General features: G+C 46.3%; 1 protein-coding gene across 2 annotated transcripts in view; it reads left to right on the top strand.

The window, feature by feature from the left end:
- ETS1 (ETS proto-oncogene 1, transcription factor) overlaps positions 1 to 19,689 on the top strand; it is a 114,046-nt gene that overhangs the window by 36,463 nt on the left and 57,894 nt on the right. The window contains exon 1 of one of the 2 annotated variants that reach the window (XM_060160757.1): positions 11,460 to 11,880. The exons of the other annotated variant lie outside the window; for it this stretch is intronic. Coding sequence (XP_060016740.1) covers positions 11,799 to 11,880 — 82 coding nt within the window. The 5' untranslated portion in view covers positions 11,460 to 11,798. Of the gene's footprint in view, positions 1 to 11,459; positions 11,881 to 19,689 lie in introns of those variants that run through there. 2 annotated transcript variants of the gene reach the window in all.

The following is a 19,689-nucleotide window of genomic DNA, read 5'->3' as shown; positions in this document are numbered from 1 at the left end:
GCAGGTCTGGGCGGATGTCTTGACTGCATCCTCCCGAGGTTCCTCGACTTCCATGGAAAGTCCTTTGGAAATGCTCCACTGCTGGGGTAGTGCTTCCAGACTGCAATGTGGGTGGATTCCCACCAAAGGTTTTGTGTTGTGACAGAGGTGTTGCCTTCCCAAATCATCTATTCATCTATTTATTTATTTTTGGCTGTGCCGCGGGGCGTGTGGGATCTTAGTTCCCCGACCCAGGGACTGAACCTGAGCCCCCTGAAGTGGAAGTGGAAGTGCGGAGTCTTAACAGCTGGACTGCCGGGGAAGTCCCTTATTTTCAAAATAATATAAAATTTGTCTCTTTCTTTAAGCTGAGTATAACTCAAGCCTGAGCTCTGGATGAATGTGGAGCCTGAACAAACCCAGCAATACTGATGCGGTGGCTTTTCAAAGGCCAGCGATCTGTGATGGGGGAACAGTAGGAGAAGTGGAACATTAGCTCGTCTATCTCTAGGCGCTTTGCAGAGGTTCTGGATGGAGGAAAGCTAATCAGGAGACCTGCATGGGGAGAGAGGCGTGTTATTTAATTAGCTTTACAATGGGCTGACTTGAAGGCACGTGGTGGTTTTAATAGAGGCAGATAGATGTCCTTTTTTGCAGGGCTAATTGTTGGGAAAAAGCAGGGTCTTTGTTCCGGCCCAGCATGAGGGCTCTGATCTCTTGGAGCCCAGGGCTGCCCCTGCTTATAATTTTAGACAGAGCTATTCAAGGCTGCCCTGTAGAGAAAAGAAGAACAAGAACAGTATTGTGTATGCAGGATCTGTGCCCAAACCTCCCCAAAGTCACTAGGAAAAAAAGAGAGAGAGAGAGAGAGAGAGAAAGAGAGAGAGAGAGTAAGAGGACCCAGCCATGTACATCTTAGAGTATTTCCCCATCACTTATTTGCTATGTTTGTTGGAAAGGGCAAAGCCATCCTTTAATCAACTTGGAGCTGAGGTGGGGTGACTTAACTAAACACTTTCAGAAATCCAATTAAGTCCACTTTCCCAGTGATATGGCATTCATCTTGCCAAATGGAGCAGGCAACTCGCAAGGAGAGTCTGTGCGTTCCATGCTGTCAGTCTTCATGGCCAGATGCCAGGCATTGGCGATGCCATAGTATGAATTATGTAGCGGATGCCCCTGAAGAGCAAAATCTGTGTTGCTGAGGGGCAGGGTGGGCCATCTTCCCTTAGGGTTCAACTGGTCGGCACAGGTAGTGACACAGCAAGTAAAACACTTCATCTGAAGGCCAGGAGGCAAATCCAAGCTCAGAGAGGGGCTGCTACATGGGCCCAGAATCCTGTAGCTAAAAAGGCATGGGTACAGCACAATTAGAGATGGTTAGACGTTCAGGTTTACAGCCCAAGTTAAGTTGTTAGGAAACTTCTAGCTGTCAGAAACAGAGGGGATAACGTAAGAAAAGACTTCTGTGAAGTGACTGCAGTGGTGTGTGGATGGGGCGCAGTGAGGTGCTAGTTTGGGGAACGCTTCAGGCAGCAAGATACAAGGTAAGTACTGGACAGTGTGTGTAAGATTCTGCTAAGTTAGTGATCGGCTCGGAAGCCAAATGGTGAGGCCGTTTGCTTGGGATCTTATTTTGCTCAGTTTGTATGAAATCATTGAATGGGTATCAAACATACAACCCAGAGTGGGGAGAACCCAGTATTGGAAGGAGTCCTAGAGGGTGTATCTTCCTCTCTGCCCTGCTAGTGTGTGATGTAGCTGTGACCATATGTTTAGAACTTCCATAACCATATTTCATGTCTATAGAATGGGTATCAACTCCCTTTCATCCAAGGGGCCTGGTGTCCGGATCTGTGTAATTTACATACTCAGACTTAAAACTCTCTTTATTATTATGTCATGACTTTCATGGGACCACCACGTCCTCATCTCTTGGTGAGAACACTATCTACCACAGCTTGGATTAACTTCCATGAGAATTTTATGGTCACCATATCCAAAGTCACGATTCCGATTTTTTAAATTATTAATAGCGGCGAAGCGGTGTCGCGTGCTCATTCTGCGTTAGACATAGTGCAAATGACGTGGCACAAATTCATTCCATCCTCAGATCAGCTCTGTGAGCTGGGCACTATGATCAGCTCCATTTTACAGATGAAGAAACTGAGGCTTTCTGAGGCCAAGGGACCGACAGCTGGAGAGGGGCCAAGCTGACTCAAACTCTTGTCCACCTCCGGCCAAAGCTTGTGCTCTTAACCGCTCTACCCCACTGCCTCCTCAGTTCTTTTAGAGTTTAAGGGCATTCCTTGTAGTTAGGAAACCAAAGCCTGATAGTTGATCTGGCAAAAAAATGGGCTCCTTGGAAGCAGGGACATTTATTTGGAATTGTCTCCTTATCTCCACACCTCAGTTCCATTCCATTCAATTAAAAAAATACTCTCCGGGAGAGAAAATGTTAGCTCAATAAAAATGGGGAGTCTATGTGGATGCTGGGCCTTTCCTGGATCTGGAATGGTGGTTGCCAACCATCTGGTCTCTTTCAAGGTTGTGGAGTTCCCTGAAAGAAAAGTCCATGATCTTTTTGATTTTTCAAAATTCTGAACATTATTTAGAATTTTTAATTCCTGGAAAGGGACCTCTCCTGGGAACCTGCCACAAGAGAGCCCCTTGCCGTTAGCCCTCCCACACTCTGCTGCCAGCTCCCCAAGCAGCTGGACCTTCCTCCTTCCTCCTCTCCTCCCCTCCCCTCCCCTCCCCTCCCCTCCCTAGTGGGTCCCTGGTGGTGCTTCCTTCCACCCAAGGCCTTTGTGTGATGAAGTCTTTCAAGATGGTCTCCCTGTCTGGGGAAAACACATGTTTCTGATCAATCTGATGAAATACATTTCCATTAAGAAATAACTTCTCTGTTTTCTTCCTTCTCCACCTTACCTATCATTGCCCATCATCTCGAGCCCTCAAGGCTTGAAAGGACTTCCCCGGCCCGACTGATTACATGGCGCCTTCTTGCACGTCACATATGCTGGATTTGCTTCTCTCCTCTTCACCAGTGTGAAGGGAGAAAGGTTTTCGTTGTACAGGAGCCAATCCAGATAGATGAGATGTGAGCTGGGGTCTCTTCCACCATCCGCTACATTCCGACACCTTCATAAGGGGTGATGCAATGTGCCTAGTGAGCCCAGCTGTCTTCTTGTAAATTAAAGACGGCTTCATCTCTTTGGCCCTGGAGAACAGAGAATTAAATGGGAGCTGTAATCCCGGAGAAGTTGACATATCCCTTCTTGAGATTGTTTTTCAACTGTTGTTGTTCTATCAGTGGCATATTTGGGGCTCAGTACATTCTAAATATGAATAATTACTCAGGACGCCCTAGAGTTGTTTTTATGGATTTATGTTCCTGCATATTTATGAAACTTAGATTCTGTGCACATTTGTTTTCGGGACAGTACACATACAAAAAGAGATTAGAAACAGCAAAGGACTTTAAAAAGTGCTCTGCATCCCACTTCCTCTGTTACTAGATTTAGCATCAACAAACGGAGAATTCGTATAAATTCATTATGAGGCAGTGATGTTGTGCGCTGGAGGATTCTGAAGGCCAGGGAGGGGTAGATGTCTGAGTGAGATATTTGTAGATGACAGCTTCAAAGTATGTTAATTTTCTTGGCTAGTAAGATGTTCTCAGTGTGTTCTCACATTTCATTTTTTCTTGGGTCGATTATGTGTAACTAGCTCAGAGAAAGTGACGTAAAATGATGTGTGTCTCTAATTCTCTTCACAGCTTAGTGGCAATGGTGGACCCTAACCAAACACATTACTTCCTTGGTTTCCATGGTTTAAAATCAGCCTGCGTTTCCCTTGCAACATTTCCATTATGCATCAGCAGATATAACAAATTAAGTGCAGGGAGGTGTCATCTGCTATGGTCCAGCCAGCCAGAGAGGTTAGGCCTTCCTTGAGTGTCTTTTGCCCCCTGCTAGGTAGTAGCAGCTCATTTGACTTTCCCTCCCCTCCCCTTTCCCATCATCTCTCAACATATCCCCTTTCTCACTGGAGAGGATGCCTATAGCATGTCCAAACAATTAAAAACAAAATGCATTGCTTCTGGGGACCTGACAAGTTATAGTAAATTTGAGAAGGTGGAGGGGATTTGTAACAGGCACTGGACTCCCTATAAAGTGTCTAACTATTCTTTCTCACAAAGATGGAGAAAATTGGGTTCATTTCATGTATTCTCTTATCTTACGAACAATGGATATAGCTATGCTACACCTTCCCTTTATGATAATCAGTGAAATAAAAGATTCAAGTTAAAGTTCAGAAATTCCTGAAGCCTTCTTCTGACAATATGATGCATAAAAGTTCAGACTGATGACAAAATGACTGGTTTGCTTGGTGGTAAAGCCAAATGCCATTTTCCACAAACAGCTATACCTGTATACACTCAGCTGAAAAACAAAATGAATACGATGACCTTAACAACATTTTCCTTTAAGGGCATGAGAGGCAGGTGATAAGAACAGCAGAGTAAAACTTTGTAAAGACCTTTCCAGTTGGAAAAGAGTCACCCGGTTATCTCTTTAGTCTTAAACTTTGGGCAACTTTGAGTCTCACATTACACCAAAAAAAAAAGACTGATATTTGAGTTCAAGATCTGTATTTGGAATTTTAGGAAGTTATCTGTTCATTAAGTAAATAAACAGCATAATTTATTGAGTTCATACTGTTCTGAGCTGAGCACTGGAGGTGATGACAGAAACTAATCACTGCCTTGAGGGAGTGTAGGAGGCGGACGTGCTTATTCAAATACTCCCTTGGGGTGTGCTTGGGCTGTTGGGCAGAAAGGGGCACCTTGTGGGTGTGGGGAAGAAAATTCTTTGCATACAGAAAATGTCCATGTTGGGGAAATACTGAGAAATACCCTCTGTGTTTGGTGTAGATCTTCAGCTTGACCTTCCCTTGCATCTTCTGTGGTCACCTCCTTTCACTTCCATTCTGCTCTGAATCCTTTGCAACTCTTCCAGCTTGAGGACCTCCTATTGACTTGTTTGACTGTCATCCCTTGACTGTTGGCCACGCAAGTCAAAGAAATCGACTCTGTGAAGGTACTGGATCCATGCCCAGGCCTCAGTTTCATTTTGGAATCTTGGAGATTTAAGTCCCAGAATGACAAGGACATAGAATCCCTGGTGACTCTGCCTTGTCGTGTTCCCCCTCACCACCCATCCTTCCACTGTTCTCAGCAAAGTTCCCCTCTACTGCTTCCTCCTGTACTATCTTTCCTTTTTCTCTTAGAGCTATTCTTCTAGTACAGTCTGCTTCCTCTGCCTAACTTCCAGCATCTAGAACTGGATGGAGAAACTCTCCACCCCATCCCCGCTCCTTCATCTCTAGGGTGGTAAATGCCACTCCTTTGGGGCAATGGGCTTGGCATTTCAAAATGAAAGGGGGAAAAGAAAGGGGAAGATTCCACAATAAAATTCTCTTAAGATTTAGACCACAACTGCAAAGAACATCTGTTTTGAAATCTGGTGTTGTCTTTGTAACCCAAGAGAAAAGCAGGGTAAGATCAGAGGAAGGCCTTAGCCTTCCACCAGAAGAAACCACCTGCCATGTGGGGAAGGAGCCGGGATCCTGTCCTCCTGGGGTTCGGAGCTCCCTGCCAGGAGCCTGGTTCTCTGCTTCCACCCTGTTATTAAAGAATATTGGGTCTCCTGCCATTTGTGCTAATGCCATCGTCCCTCTACCTCCTCCAGAGGCCAATTTAGGACAACTTACATTGGAATTCATACTACATGATCCCGGAGGCTCCAGGGTAGCCTGCATTCTGCACGACCCAGGCCCAGGAGGGAGCAAAAAATCCTGGGAAATGTGCTCCGTTCGCTTCAAGGAAGCCAGCTGACCATGGTGTGGAGGGAGCCTCCGTACCCTGCAGCCTCGATCGGCAGCCCCTCACCTCCTTCTGTGTGGGCAGAGCCTGAGCTGCTTCAAGAGGAATACGTGCCGTCTGAACTGGTGGATTTTCAAATGTCGCTTGGTCTGTGGACGAGGCCCATCCGTCCCACATTGCTGGAGCTGCAGATGCAGCTGAATGGTTCATAATTACAGTCTAAAGAAACTGCAGACAGCAATAGAGCCAGCCCAGACCCTTTCTCTCCTCACAGCCCATGCCAAGCTGTCACCCACAGGGAATGCTAGTGTGGTTACCCTGCAGCGTGCTTGCCCAAAGACAACACGTCCAGTGCAGAGGAGACTGTTAGATTTCTAGAAATTGAGGCTGATCATCTATCTGTTCCTGTGTGCACTGTATCCTGCTTCCTTTCTCAAGAGTGTCTGGGAACAGACCAAGCTGAACTGCAGTGACTTCCCCTGCAGTGTGGTGTCTGTAAACCCAAGGAGATGCCCGGAGAGAGGATCAGGGGATCCCATTCTAGAACTGACACTGTCTTTTTCAGGCTGTGTGGCCTCGGGCAGAATGACTTACTCTCTCACAGTCATTGTTTTCCTCTGGAAATAAGAGGGCTGACCTTGACTAACTCTAAGAATCTCCATCTCACTGTAACATGTGACAAAGCCAAGACCTAAGGTTTTGTCACCACGAACGTGATCTTCCTTCTGAATTTGAAATAAGACTTTTCGGTGACTCTTAAATACAAGTCTGCAGTTTTCTCTCCTAACCAGGTAGTGCTGGAGTTTCTCAACTGAGGCCGAAGCTGGGCAGGTTCCCAAATCAGGAACTGAGGGGAGGGGCTTGGAGAGATTTTTTTCAATTAGATATGATCGTTCTCCTTACCTCTCCATAAGACAGTTCAGGTGAATAGGGGGTCCATGTTACTCTGGAAAGGGGCTGACCATGCAGAAGATTTTTATGTGGTTCCTCCTACAGCCTATGGTCTACTGACTCTTAATAGCAGTAACAGTGATTTAACTTTGAGCTCGTCTTCTGACCTAGACACTGCTAAATGCTTTCCATGCACTATCTCATTTAATCCTCCAAAGGACCCTACTTTAAGCAGAGAGGGACTGAGGTTCAGGATTGTTTAAATGACTTCTGCGTAGTAATTCAGCTGCCTAGTGGGTAGAGCTGGAATTTGAATCTGAGCCTTATGCCAGAGCCTACGTTACTTACGTTCATCTTGGTTTTATCCTGGAGAACTTTCCCAGGGCAAACGGGCCCCGGTCCTCCCCTCTCCCCGCCCACCCTCCCTCTCCTCCCTGGCTTCCCTCCTTACTTATGGCTCATTGTTTATTGTACCTTCTAAACAATAGTTAATGAGTCTGTATTACACGGTCGGGAGAGCCAGGGGTGATTTTATTCCCTGAAACAGAGATGAGGTTGTGACACAAAAAGGTTAAGTGGCTTTGGTGAGGTCACAGAGCCAGCCTGCAGTGGGCGACAGCAGCTCCGATCCCCCACTTGGGTTCCTGAACTGACCCTAAGGCCTTTTGGCATCAGAGTTTAATTAAGAGAGTTCTTTTCATTTTCTCCAATTTTCCATTTTATGGCAGCTCCATAACTTAGGTAGATATCTAAGCCCCAGGCATCTTTCTCCCCCCAGGGTGCTTTTCAGTGACTCAACTTATCACACAGAAGCCACTTGCTTTAGAGCTAAGCTTTAGGAGCCTGTTTCTGTGTGTGACGGGGGACTGCTGCTTTTTTTCTCAGAGAAAAACAACCACAAATGCAAAACGGGCAGGTTGTTAATCGAGGACTTTTTTTTTTTTTCTTTTCTTTTCAATCTTACATTTAAGCCAGTAAATGAACATCTGTGAGTCATAAACTTGCTCTGGATCAGCCGTTAGTGGTCTGAGTGTTTTTGCACCTACCTCTAATAAAGCATAGTTTAGCTCAAAACTCAGAGATTCTTCAGTTTGTGGACGGTCAAGATGTGGGAAATAGAAAAGTAACTTCTTCTAGCACGCTTCTGGAGGAGGAGAGTCTGTCTTTCAGGATTGTTTATAATTAGGTGTATTTTTATATTTCTTTTTTATTGAGGTTGGAGCGGGAGTTGAGAGAGGAGCATAAAAGGGAAAGTTTATGTTTTTTACATACTCTATGTTTTTGAGGGAATTCTTATAAAAAATGTGACTGTTTTCTTGATGTCATTAACGTCTAACGTCACACCCCTGTCCCTCAACTCCTGCTGGCTTTATTTTAACCCCTTTGACATGAGGCTTCTAGTTTAAGGAATTTCAGCCCTTGCTGGGTGTGATTCCCAAGTTTTGGGAATATTTGAAAATACAATTCTGGTTTCTCCCAAGTACCGGAGGAGCAGACTGCTGCATTACCGGCAAAAACAAAAAGTTGTCCCTTGGTTGAGTTTTCTTGAGTGCCTTAAAAATTAGATATAGTCTTGAAACAACTTGCCCAAGGGGATGGAAGGCAAAGCTCCTCTGATCTTGTCTTGTTAGTGGGGAAACTGAGGCGCAAATGAAACCCAGTGGACAGGAGTGCTGGGGAACAGAGCTTCTGGTCGGCCAAGGCCAGACCTAGAGGCAGAGTGGCTGACATTGTTTAGCTCATTTTCACAAGCGCTAGCATATCAAACTCACTTAACCTTTGAATTGGAAAGCCATGGTGGCAAAGTAAGAGCCCCTAGTGACCAGGAAGGTGATAGCTCACTCTTCAACACATATTGATTGAGCATCTGCAGTGTGTCAGGCACCAGGCAAGGCACTGTTTTTTAGGATACGGTAAGATAGAAATATCATCTAAAGTTCACAGAAACATTTAGAAAAATCTACTTGTGTCCTAGAAAGAATAAAAATTGAGTTGATCAAAATTGATCAGATTAATCAAGTGGGATCATTGCAGGCCTGATCAGATCATTAATATCCCAAATATGTAAAAATACTTTCACTTGTCCATATTAAGTGCTCCTTGTTTCCACCAGATCCGAGGTTAGATGCATAACTTCTGATAACATCAATACTCACAATTGGCCTCCTGCAGGAGTAACTTTCTTGGAAGTCTGTGGTGGCCTCTGGCTATCTTCCAAACCCCACTCCCTGATTTGCACAGTCAAACTTCTGTGCTTCAGGACGGGGTTAGAAAGGATGATTGACAAGTTGAGCTGTCATCCTTGAAGAACTGAAGGAATAAATTCCCCCATTGCTGAAGTGGACAGTGTTTTTCGGATTCATCATGGCGGGCTCTTTTAGTGTCTAGTTTGGGGGTGAGGGAGGTAGCAGCCGTGTTTAGGCTAGCCTGGGAAAGAAAGCTGAGAAACCGACTGAGGGAGAGAGACAGGACTTGCTCTGAGGAAGCTGCGTTTGAAATAGAGCAGTCACACCTGGATTAAAAAAAAAATACCAGCATCTCCTTAACATAACATCAATAAAACAAAACTCCGCAAAGCAACTCCTGATTTGCACAGTTCTTTTGCTGATGTATTCACAGCGGGTAAGGCAGGATTGGTTCAAGATCCTTTCCTTTGCTGCTCATTTGAATGTGTAAATGCACAATTCATTCATGCGTTGTTTCCCTCAGCTTTTCCCAGGATCAGACGGGTCTGTTCTTGTCATCTGGGGGCCAGCACTGTTTTCTGATACCTTTTGGAAACACAGCTGGATGACAACATTCCTTCGACAATTAGGATTATCACATACAAATACTTCCCTCTGGTCACTGGAAGACTAGCATAATCTGCAGTTTGAACCAGGAGCCTGAGATTTGAGATTTATCTCCTATTCTTGGCTCCTCCCCTCCTTGGCTGTGGGAAACCTGTAAGTTACTAATACTTCAAGGGGACAGAACTGGAATTAGATGAAGGTAAGCAGGTGTGTTAAAACTTATCAGAGCTTGAGGTTACAGTTACAGCCAAGTGGTGGGAGCTGAACATTTGCTTAGAAATCAGGAAACAGTATTAAAAATAGCTTTCTCTGAGGTTGTTCAGAAAGATTTATGTTTTAAAAAAATTTTTATTTATTTTATTTTTGGCTGCATTGGGTCTTCGTTGCTGCGCGCGGGCTTTTCTCTGGTTGTGGCGAGCAGGGGCTACTCTTCATCGCGGTGCACGGGCTTCTCATTGCGATGGCTTCCCTTGTTGCGGAGCACGGACTCTAGGCGTGTGGGCTTTGGTAGTTGTGGCACGCGGGCTCAGTAGTCGTGGCTCGCGGGCTGTAGAGCGCAGGCTCAGTAGTTGTGCCGCACGGGCTTAGTTGCTCAGCAGCATGTGGGATCTTCCCGGACCAGGGCTCGAACCCGTGTCCCCTGCATTGGCAGGCGATTCTTAACCACTGCGCCACCAGGGAAGCCCCAGAAAGATTTATGTTTAATCTTTTAGTTCATCAGAGATAGCTATCAGTGCCTGGCTCCAGCTATACGTATGTGCCTAGGGTTGCACCTCTATGTCTAATGCTTGATTTATTAATTCAGACCAACTCTCTCCATTTATGATAACTAGTATGCCAGTGGCAAACCATTAATTATGCAGGATCATGTTATGGTGTCTGAAGTGTCTGGGCTTCCCAAGTGGAAAAGGGGTCTGTGTACTGGGATTCTGTCATGGCTACGAATGACGTACTCCAGAAATTCGAAACCACGGAGCTTGTGCATCCCATTTTTGATGGTGGTGCTTGGAGGGTTGTCAGTTTTATCTAGTAGAGGAGAATCTGTGAAAGGAAAGACAAAACTTTTGGCCAATGGTGACATAATTAGAGGAACGGAATAATAGTTCTCCCTGCCACCCAACCACTGCTGTAGGGAAACTGGAAGCTTAAGGAAGCCCAGGAGTGGATGCTAGTTTGGGGGCCCTGTTCCTGACTCTCCCAGTAATAAAGACGACGTTGGGCCTTTGTTTTGGGTCTCCAGAAGGCCGCCTTGGGCTCCATCCTTATCAAGGGCAGGTCATTTTTAACTAATTTCTTAACGATGACACTTGTTGGCCCTTGAAAATTCGAAGGCTCCTGCAGCACTCCAGTGCCGATCCCTGACTCATAATCGGCTGGAGTCCAATATTCCCAGAGCCCTTTGAGGACACTGGCTCGGAGCCCCCTGCGCTTGCTCGCACGCAGGCCCCTCCAGTCGCTGCCTCACGTCCTGTGTGTCAGTCTTTGTGAATGAATGATAGACACGCACTTGGAGAACTATGCCGCTCCCGGGACGGGGCGGGAGCGGGTGACCAAGTCCTCAAGAATGCGTGGAGAATCTGACGGACTTTCCCGAAGGGCCGGAGCGGCCTGGGCACCCGCTGGCTCCGCGTGCGGTTTCTCTGCGGCCCGGCTGCAGTGCCCGGGGGGCAGAGGGCGCGGCGGACGCCGAGCTCCGCCCAGCCTTCCTTTCGGTTTGGACCGCCGCCGGCGATTGGCCGCGGGTCCAGGGCCCCGCCCCCGGCCGTGCCCGCCCCTCGCCGCCCCGCCCCTCGTCCCTCCCGGCCCCCCCGCGGAGACCCTGGGGGAGGGGGCCGGGCGCGCAGACCCGCGGCCAGGGCTCGGCGCCTCGAGTAACGCCCCAAAGAGGAGGGGAGAGCGCGCGGGCGAGGGAGGGAGTCGGCTCCGGAGAGCGAGGGTGAGGGCGAGCGCAGGCGGCTGCCCGCGGAGAGGAGGGAGCCGGGCCAGGACTAGGAGGTAGCCGGCGGGGCGCAGGCGAGGCGGGCACCCGGCGCGCGCACTTTCCCGCAAAGTGCCAACTACCCGGGAGAGAGTTCCGGCCGCTCACCTTCTGGGCGCCGGGGAAAGTCAGCGGGAATTTGAGATTTTAGGGAAGAAGGTCCGACCCCCGTCCCCTGTCCCTTGTTACTTATCCCCATTAAAAAGAGAAACAACAAGAATAACAGCAAACTTGCTCTAGTCCCGTCTGTCCCCCCACTCCTGGCACCATGAAGGCGGCCGTCGATCTCAAACCGACTCTCACAATCATCAAGACGGAAAAAGTGGATCTGGAGCTTTTCCCATCCCCGGGTGAGTGGTGACTGCCGAAGCCCCCACTCCAGCTCTCGGCCAGAGGCCGGGGTCCCCTCCGCTTCTACCCCCTTCGCTCTTCCCTTACAGGCAGTGGTGCGTTTCTGCCAGAGCTTCTGCCTGAGCAGGCGATGCTGGTGGCAGCTGGAGAGAGGTAGAGAGGAAGAAGAGGACGTTGGTGGCCCGAGACCCTTGTTTGGGGGGTGGTATTTATTTTCACAGCTGTGTTTTTGTGAGTAATGGGAAAAAGCTTTTAGAATGGCCAGCACTCCCATTCCTGCTTTTTTATTTTTCCAAATGAGCGGGAACCCTCTGGCCTTATTCCTTAACGTTAGGGGGGTGGACACTGCCGCCGAGGACATCATCCCCTGACCCTGCAGTCATGCCCCAGAACTGGAGCCGGATGGAGGGCCTTGGGTAGTAAGAGCCCAAACGGTGTCTAACTGGCTGGCCTTCATGCACATTTTCAAATGTCTTGCCTTCCTGAGCTCCCCTGTCACATGTCCCTTTGCTATCTAGCTTCTCTTTTCTGGGTTGAGGATAGGGAGATGGGAGCTGAGCTGAAATGATCATCTTAACTGCAGGAAACATCCCGATTCTGTTCATGCAGGTTACTCACTTTATCCATCTTTCTAATCTGCCGTAAATTTGTCCCTTGGTACCAAAGATCTGTTAGAAGAGGGAGAACCTCCCAACACCAAACGTGACTTTGGGTCTTTGACTGGTGTGTTATCCAACTCTTGGATTTGTAGGATTTGAAAAGGAAAGGGGTAGGACAGAAATTTCATTTTGTCTTAGACACAGTTTTTGGTGCTAAGCAGTTTAATGGACGCTGGAGCTCCAGAATTTCTGGAATAAATGCAATTGGAGAAGAAAAGATGCTTTCTTATAGGATAGGGAACTGCCAGCTATCCTTAAGAGATTCGTTATTTTGGAGGTAAAGGTATATAGAAACATGTAGGGAGAAGGTGGTGCTTTTTGGAAAAAAATTAATCGCAGTAATGTGCTTCTCTGTTGTATTGGATTATCAGTAAGTTCAGCGGCTCCCCATGTTTAAGACTTCTTTGCCTCCGCCATAATTAGTTGCTTATTTTAACCCTTTCTGAATCTGCTTAAACTTTCAAACAAGCCAAGCTGACGTTTTGTCATTTGGAGATCCTGCAGAAATCTTAATAAAGACATGGTAGTGGCTGGTGTCTTCTCCTCTTAGACCCCCTAACACTCAAGCCCAGGGTTGCTCCCTGGGAGGTGCAGGAAGACTAAGGCTGTTTGTTGTCACAAGGATGCTGAGATGAACTGGCACCTCGGAGACATTTCGGGTACATAGAGCTACAGTTCAGAAATGATGCTGCTGTGATGGTGGTTTTGGGGAGTTCAAGGCAGCCAGAATAAATTCTGTTAGTCACAATTGATTCAGACCATTTATAGAGGAAGTGAAAGGATAGTTCCCAGCAAAGATAGATCTCAACCAATAGGTCCTTTCCTTAAGTATGGCTTGTTTATATGTGTGTTTATGGGGAAGAGACAGATTTGGTCGTCTGGGAAATGGTGTCAATATGTCAGTCTACGAGCCTACAATGGATTTGGCATGCTGGGAAGGAAAAAGAGCCCCTAGCAACACATGTTTTAGATCACAGTAAACAGCGGAAGCATTTTGGGGGAGTAATTTAGTAAACATTAGAGGTTTTAAGTATATGGTACTGTTCTGTTGATTATTGATAAAAATAAATCCTGAGCAAGTAACTATTCTTAGCTTTCCCGTCTGTAAAATGGGGACAGTGAGGCCTACTGCTGCAGTCATACCCATTATAATAAGCAAATTTACAGTGCCCTTCTTTTGCAAAAATATTTTGTCAGCAACCTTCAATACAAGAAAATTTCAACTGATCAAAGAAATTAGGCAGTCTTCTGCCATTCATTGTAACGAGATTTGATTTCTGGCGCTATCAACTAAGTCTGAGATCATTTTTTTCTGGAGGTTTAGTAGCATATACGTGAATATTATTCCCATACCCCAGGAAGGGAAATGGAGGCACAGAGAAGGTAAGTTATTTACCTAAGAATGTCTAGTGAGCCAGCAGCTCAAGTAAGATGCATCCCCGTTTCTACCATCTCAGTGTACAGTTGCCTTGAGTAATACTGCAAGTTACCTCTGTAAAGCTTAGCAGAGAAACTTCAGTTGAGACTTGAACTTGCAGGTGCAAGGATGCAGGAAGCATCGGCCAGGGCTGCTTGCTTTTGTTGATGGGAAAAGACACTGGCAAAGTGGGGATTTGCTTTGCCCATCAGACCATACAGGACATTTTTAAAGTTTAACTTCTCATAGCGTGGCTTTGTGTCTGCAGCTGTGACAAGTATTTGTCAGAATGATTCTTTGGGTTGTTTAGTTTCTTATGTGTGGAGACAACTATTTTGGGAACTTACCTGGTTTAAATAATTAAACCAGGATTTCTCCCTCCCCCACTTCCCTCATATATGAGGGCTGGAGAGAGGCAAGAGGGAGGTGGGTGTCCCAGCAGGAGCCTGGGTCGTTTGCCAGTCTCAGTGGCTAGGACCTTATCAAGAACCTTTATTCACTTTGATTCTGGATTGAGACCTCACCAGGAGTTTTGACAGCTTTACGTGCCAAATTACCATATACTTGGAAATAACATTGGCATTGAATTTTCCTTGTAGGTGTAAAGTTGGATATATCATTTTGATTGTAATACATGATTGCCAGGTTCTCAGAGCTTAAATAGGTTAAACCAAGCAAAGCCATAGAGTGTCCATGGAGTTCCCTCCTGGTGTGGAGTTTGCTGAGAAGGGGTGGAGGCTGGGTGCCAAAGCAAATACCTTCCCCAGCCGCTTAATTTCTCCTCTTCTTTCCCACTCCACTTTCTTGGTGAGGTGAGCATAATGCCCAGGGAAGATCAGGAATTCTAATTCTGTTTGTTTGCACTTTTACAAGAATGAAAAAGGATCAGCCCCCCCTCCTACCCTAGGAAAGGATGTCCATCCCTCGGGGACCTGTACTGCCCTTAGAGATAGGAAGAACCTCCGTCCCTCTCCCAGTGCCTTTGGTCAGTCTTTGTATCTTCATCTGTATGGACCAGAAAGAAGGGCAGAACTGCCGGGCTCTTAGGATCACCTGTTCACTGTGCTTCCACACCCCCACGGACCACGCGCCATTAGTGACGATGAGCCCAGCATTTCCGAGCAGGGACTCTGTAGCCAGCCTGTCTGGGTTTGAATCTCAGTTCTGCCACTTACTAGCTGTGTGACTTTGGACGAATTACTTCATCTCTCTCTGTGCTCCAGCTCCTGCATCTGTAAAATGAGTGCGATAATCCTTCTACGTCATAGGGTTGATGTGAGAATTAAATCTATTACTGTGTGCAAATCTTAAAACTGCTGATCCACAATAACAACACAAAATGACGACGGCTGTAGAATTTTTAGGGGCCCTTGAAGTGTTTTATAGGGGCTACAGCTGCCTATGCACCTCCCCTAATCGCTTATTTGAGAGGGAAAGAAGAGTAAAGTTAAAGAGAACCTTTTCACCTGCCTCACTGAGATCTCACACTCCATTCTGTGCCCCAGCAGCAAACAGCGAGCCAGGTAGCTCTCAGAGTGTCAGGGCATCTCCGGGGCCCGGCTGTCAGTTACAGGCTCAGGGATCCGTCAGTTACTGCGGGTGATGGAGCTTGTCAGTGCTGCCTCAGAGCCAGAAGGCCACCAAGACTAGGGGCCGGGGAACATTTGCAGGGTTGATGGAAATGTAGAGTTCTTCAGTTATGCAGGGTTGGGAAATGCATCATGTCCAGTTATTATAAAGTATCTCCCATCTTATTTATTTATTTGTTTGGCAGAGCTCGCATTCCTGGCATTTTTGGTTGGTTTGTATTGCTGTTTTTTTGTCTGTGTAACTTTTTTTCTTTCTTAAAGAGACCAGACCACCCTGTAGGGGGATCACCTCCCCCTAGGAGACAAACCAGCCCGCGGTCAACCTCCCAGAGCCCAGCTTGCTCTGGGCTCCATCAAAATCTCTGCAAAACCGAGAGCTGGTTAGTGTAGGTCAGGATTTTTTCAGGAAAGCGAGGCTCCCTATTGCAAAGAGCACAGATAACTCTACAATGGCGACAGCGACAGTATAATTACAGCCGTCCCTGGTTTGCGGAATGAATCACCCATGGCTGTGGTGGCATTCCCTGAGCTTGCAGTGAAGGTAGATTCCTGCCGTTCCCAAGCTGTAGGGATATTTCTGAAACACGTACCGAACCTGCATCACGTGCCAGGTTCTTTCCCACTTCACACCACTAACTCTGGGGTACGGGCACAAATTAGTACATCCATTGTTCAGATGAGGAAGAGGATATTCTGAGAGATGCATAATTTGCTCTAGGCCGCACTGATAGAAATTTATAAACTGATGAGTGTTGCGAGCATTTTATACCTAATGTAAAGCACCGTCTTATTCACAGAAACTCAGGGAATCAAAAGAGGGGCAACGAGGAGGCACTGGTGGTTGGTGCTTTGGGGGTTGAGGGGTGCAGGGGACCCCTGCAGCCCTGCACGACTCCTCTGAGCTTGGGGTTAGGGCCTGTCCCATGAGCTCCCTCCAGGGCTGGCAGTCGAGGTGTGTTGCTTTAAGAAGATGCTTGAGGGTTCCAGCGACGACGCTTGCCTGAGATCACCAAGCAGAGAACCAGGCTTCTTGCTTTTCCAATGTCTTCCAGATGTAGTTCGTTCTCTCACAGGTGAGGACGTAATTGTGTTCACTTCCAAGGTCACATCCTTCCCAGAGCCTCCCCATTCGGCCTGATTTACCTCTTTCGTCGCGGACACAGCTCTGCATGTATCTCACTCACAATCTGGGCGACGAGAGACACAGATCAGCAGCAGTTTGTTTTCTTAGTACAGATGTAATTTAATTTTCCTTCCTGCAAGGAGGCCAGAGGTACCTGCCTTTATTGTCTGCACAGCAAATAAGTTTTATCTTTTTCCCTGCCTAAAATGTAGGGTTTTCAAGCCCATGCCATGGGTCAGGGCACATAGTGTGTAGCTCTTCTGGCACAAGGAGGGAAGTTGAGCCCCAGGGTGCTACCTGCAGACCTGCCCACGCCAACCCACCCCCACCCCCACCCCGCTGGCCCACAGCTCAGTGGGAAACCAACAGACTCCCTGGCGACTTGTCCACGGGTGAGGTCTTGGTTCCTCTGTCACTACCTTATGGGGAGCATTTTTTCCAAACAGTTGATACCCTTGGGTCCCACGGTCATCCCAGAGAGGAATTTGGATATTCACAACACAGTCCTCATGTTTTTATCTGGGTGCTCCCGAATGAAGTGGGGACCCCACCCCCCTGCTCAGACAGAGTCTCCGATAGGATTTGCCTCCCTGTTCCCAGTATTCTAGGTCCACCCTTTGCTTCCAGCTGTTAAGCTCTTCTTAACTCTGAGTTAGGAATGTGAAGACAGTCCCCAAATCTATCATTTTTCCTTGTCAGGTATCTACAGCTCCAGTTTGCTTTTTTTTTTTTCAGTTGGGTTGAAGAGCTCTTTCTCCAGAACTTCAGTAGGTGTTTTTCACATTTGCAGAAACAGGCTATTTGGCTACTTTTCTTGAAGCTCTGTGCCTATCTACGTTACCTTTTTCTTTCACTTGGGTAGTTTATAGTCTCTATACACGCCCAGAAGGAAATTGGTCTGTAGCGTAGGTTACAGCAGATCCAGTATCGCTGGCGGGGAGCCATGCTGACAGAAACACTCAAAATAGTGCTGTTTGAGCCATAAATATTTATTGATTATTTGGCCAACTTCTTCATATTTCTCAGGTGCTTTCCAGTTTCTGCTGCTTGGGGGCAGGCCTGTCACTGGGCACTGGGAAGGTGGCTTCTTACTGCCCCATCACCTTTTCCCCATTGTCCTTTTTCTGTAGCATTTCGTTCGGTCTCAGAATTGTAAGATACTGACCCAGATGGTGCTTTAAGACCCAGTGTAGCATTGGAAAGTTTTAGGGTACTGGATTTCAGATCTTGATGGTGTGTGCTTGTGATTTCCCATCCAAACTGGGACACTTTTGAGAGTGTAATGGGTGCTGTTAATAATGACACCACAATGAGAGATAGACTAGGACTGTCCCTGGAAATGGGGTGCACACTACTTAGACACTGATTTGGGACAATAATATTCTTTATGATATCTACTTAGGCCATCCAGAGTAAGCTAAAAGGACCAAATTAAGAGTCTGAAGAAATTCAAGTTCAGTGTGGTTTCCCCCAAGCATGAGTTATATTTGTAAATGTGTTTTTTGACACATAATATAATATTTCTCAGCACCTGGGAAACAACTAAAAATCAACCTCAAATGAGTTCACTTTAAGCATTTGAAACCTCTCGGTAGCTTTGAGGAGCTATGCTAAGCTGTCGATTTTTGCTTTGCAAAGTTCTGCAGAGGAACTGTAAACTCTGCGTGTAGGGTATGTGTGTGTGAAAATGAACTTTTGAGTCGAGGGAAATGCCATCATTACACACGTGAAGACAATGACATTTTTCCTTTGTTTTGTTTTAATGTTTATCCAAGATGAGAAGTTTTACATTGGGATCAAAAGGGGCCAAAAAAAATTTTTTTTTGTACTGTTAAAATGGGTAAAAACAAAAAGAAAAGTAAAACAGCAAGCCCTCAGTTTTTTAGGGCGGGAGGAAGGGAATGGAATAGTGGATTCAACCGCAACATCCCGTTTGGCTAAAAAAGAAGAGAAAAAAAGAAGAGAGGTGACAGGAGAAGAGTTAGAAAGTATGAAAGGACTAATGAAAGAATGAAAGGAGATAGTGAAAAAAAGATCAAAGAATTTAAGTGATATTTCATAGACTTTTGGAAAAACCCCCATATGGACCAAACATTGCACTTGGGTAAGAATTCTAGTCCAAGTGGCCAGGTGGGTAATCTGTTTCCACTCTTTGTCTCTGTAATCATTTCTGAATACTTTACATCTTGCACGGCTGTATGGCAGGTCAGGGCAACCCAGATGGAATAATCCTTGTGCTCTAGGTGCTTTCATGGGTAACAGTGCAGGAGGAGCATCATTTGAACTTGTGGAAGTACATGGGGATCAATGATTCTATTTTCTGTGTCTGTTGGGCGCTTTCTCCCAACAGTTCTAGGTTAGAATAATTTCCTGGGTCAGCTTCAGGGAGACCATGGGTATTTCAGAAAAATTTGGAAGATGTGGTTAAAAACAGAGGAATATTTTAGATAGAGAGAACAGCGTGGGGAGAATGCTGCAAGTTTGGAGTGAAAGAAAGGCTTACATAAATATGAAGAAAAACACCTTGATTGTAGAAAGGGAAGAGAGTTGGAAGTGTGAGACCAGGACCTATGTGAGAGCGTTTTGCATCTCAGGATGAATTTTGCCTTTGAAAGTAGGGAGATTTTAAGGACAGAGCAGTGTTACTGAAAAGGCTTATGAGAGAGGTGATTTGTTTTTTCTTTTGGTAGCATTACTTTACCTCCCAGTCATACTGTTAGTTGTTAAAACCTCTATATCAGTTTATCAGAATAAGCGTTAAACCTCAGAGAAGATGACAAATCAATCAGGTACATATTTTCAAGGTACAAATGGAAAATAAGAATCTAGGTTAGGCCAGGGGGTTCCTAATCTGGTGAGTGTTTGTAGATACATGGTTTTTTGAAGTATATATTTAGAAACCCCTCCTATGTGCCGGGTACTATACCTACTCTCAATTAATGATATTTTTGCGCAATTAGAGTTTTCTGCTGGGATGATCACTGTCGTTACTTATCATTCATGAGAGTGTGTGGTTGAGT

This window comes from Lagenorhynchus albirostris, chromosome 9 (genome assembly GCF_949774975.1).
Source record: "Lagenorhynchus albirostris chromosome 9, mLagAlb1.1, whole genome shotgun sequence".
Lineage (NCBI taxonomy): Eukaryota > Metazoa > Chordata > Mammalia > Artiodactyla > Delphinidae > Lagenorhynchus > Lagenorhynchus albirostris.
Note: the sequence above shows the minus strand (reverse complement) of the source record. Positions and strands in the feature narration are given on the sequence as shown.